The sequence below is a fragment of the Entelurus aequoreus genome, linkage group LG25 (genome assembly GCF_033978785.1).
Source record: "Entelurus aequoreus isolate RoL-2023_Sb linkage group LG25, RoL_Eaeq_v1.1, whole genome shotgun sequence".
Lineage (NCBI taxonomy): Eukaryota > Metazoa > Chordata > Actinopteri > Syngnathiformes > Syngnathidae > Entelurus > Entelurus aequoreus.
Genome location: NC_084755.1, coordinates 10,217,449 through 10,219,948, shown reverse-complemented (window position 1 = coordinate 10,219,948; position 2,500 = coordinate 10,217,449). Strand labels below are relative to the sequence as shown.

At 42.8% G+C, this 2,500-nt stretch overlaps 1 protein-coding gene across 1 annotated transcript in view; it reads right to left on the bottom strand.

Annotated features, from left to right (window-relative positions):
* Positions 1–369: 369 nt before the first annotated feature.
* The window catches only part of lg25h17orf75 (linkage group 25 C17orf75 homolog), a 33,165-nt gene continuing 31,034 nt past the window's right edge, over positions 370–2,500 (bottom strand). Inside the window, 1 exon segment of the mRNA XM_062036788.1 lies at positions 370–887. Within this exon segment, the coding sequence (XP_061892772.1) occupies positions 678–887 (210 nt within the window). The 3' untranslated portion in view covers positions 370–677.

The window sequence follows — 2,500 nt, the reverse complement described above, 5'->3', positions numbered from 1 at the left end:
CGTTATATGAGGCATAAATAACCAACTGAGAAGGTGCCTGGTATGTTAACGTAACATATTATGGTAAGAGTCATTCAAATAACTATAACATATAGAACATGCTATACGTTTACCAAACAATCTGTCACTCCTAATCGCTAAATCCCATGAAATCTTATACGTCTAGTCTGTTACGTGAATGAGATAAATAATATTATTTGATATTTTACGGTAATGTGTTAATAATTTCACACATAAGTCGCACCCCCCGGCCAAACTATGAAAAAAAACTGCGACTTATAGTCCGAAAAATACGGTATCACATTTCACAAAATTCACAGTACACGTCACTTTTCACAACTAGGTGACATATTTCTTTTACACTTAGTGTTTGTTTGCAGCTTATGCATAAATCTGTTGTGTCTATCCCTTAATCAAAGATCCTTTATACTACAACAAATGGAAAAGCACTTCAAAATAATTGCAACTTCACACATTGACCATATTTTAACAGACAAAAATTATTACTGTAGAATATGTCTTAGTTTAAAACATTAAATTCTATGCGACAATTAGCAATGATGTCATATTCACTGAGACAAACTGTCACTACCCACTAAGCGTAGTATTGCACCTTAAATAAAAGACCCGTCCCCATCTATGTAGTGTTAAACCTGGATGATGCTGTCATGGCGCCGTCAGGCCTGCAATTGCTCCCCCAGGAACTCCTCCAGCACGTTGATGATGCGGCAGGCCTCAGGCAGGTCGCTGTGCTCGGCCTTGGCGTTCTGCAGCAGCACGTCGCCGTTGCCGCAGCTCTGCAGGAACTGGCAGCAGCGGAACAGAGCGTAGTGGCTCATCTCCGCCTGCCGCACAAAGCGCTTGAGGCTGTTCATGTCCTGGATGGCCTGCAGGGGGCGCAAGGAAACACTATAATGAGTCCGACATGCACACATCGCTGGTCAGCTGGAAGTGGATTTCAAAGAGAAAAGAACATTCCTGAACAAAAGCAGCTTTCGAAAATAATACTGTGGACACAATACACTGTACTGTGACGCTTTATGTATTTATGTTGGCTGGGAAGTGTTACAAACAAAAAAAAAGTAGTGAAGTGAATTACATTTATATAGCACTTTTCTCTAGTGACTCAAAGCGCTTTACATAGTGAAACCCAATATCTAAGTTACATTTAAAGCAGTGTGGGTGGCACTGGGAGCAGGTGGGTAAAGTGTCTTGCCCAAGGACACGACGGCAGCGACTAGGATGGCGGAAGCGGGGATCGAACCTGGAACCCTCAAGTTGCTGGCATGGCCACTCTCTCAACCGAGCTATACCGGAATTTTTTTTAAATGTGTTTTGATTTTGTGAATTTATGTTGGATTTTGTAAATTTCTTTTTACATATCCATCCATCCATCCATTTTCTACTGCATGTCCCTTTCGGGGTCGCGGGGGGTGCTGGAGCCTGTCTCAGCTACAATCGGGTGGAAGGCGGGGTACTCCCTGGACAAGTCGTGAGAAGGAGAAGGAGGAGGAGAAGAAGAAGGACGAGAAGAAGAAGGAGAAGGAAGAGAAGAAGAATAGGAAGAGAATAAGAAGAAGGAGGAGGAGAAGGAGGAGGAGAAGAAGAAAGAAGGAGGGGAAGAAGAAGGAGAAGAAGAATAAGGAGGAGAAGGAGAATAAGGACAAGAAGAAGAAGAGAAGGAGGAGAAGAAGGCGAAGAAGAAGGAGAAGAAGAAAGAGAAGGAGGGGAAGAAGAAGAAGAAAGAGAGAAGGAGGAGAAGAAGAAGGAGGAGAAGAAGGCGAAGAAGAAGGAGGAGAAGAAGAATAAGGAGGAGAAGGAGAAGAAGAAGAAAGAGAAGAAGAAGAAGAAAGAGAATAAGGAGGAGAAAGAGGAGAAGAAAAGAACAAAGAGAAGGAGGAGAAGAAGAAGGAGAATAAGGAGGAGAAGAATAAGGAGGAGAAAGAGGAGAAGAAAAGAAGAAGGAGGAGGAGGAGGAGAAGAAAAAGAAGAAGAAGAAGGAGGAGAAGAAGGAAGAGAAGGAGGGGAAGAAGAAGGAAGAAGAAGAAGAAGGAGAAGAAGAAGAAAGAGGAGGAGGAGAAGAAGAAGGCGAAGAAGAAGAAGGAGGAGAAGAAGAAAGAGAAGGAGGGGAAGAAGAAGAAGAAAGAGGAGGAGAAGGAGAAGAAGAAAGAGAAGAATAAGGAGGAGAAGAAGAAAGAGAAGGAGGGGAGAAGAAGAAGAAAGAGAAGGAGGAGAAGAAGAAAGAGAAGGAGGGGAAGAAGAAGAAGAAAGAGAAGGAGGAGAAGAAGAAGGAGGAGAAGAAGGCGAAGAAGAAGGAGGAGAAGAAGAATAAGGAGGAGAAGGAGAAGAAGAAGAAAGAGAAGAAGAAGAAGAAAGAGAAGAAGGAGGAGAAGAATAAGGAGGAGAAAGAGGAGAAGAAAAGAACAAAGAGAAGGAGGAGAAGAAGAAGGAGAATAAGGAGGAGAAGAATAAGGAGGAGAAAGAGGAGAAGAAAAGAAGA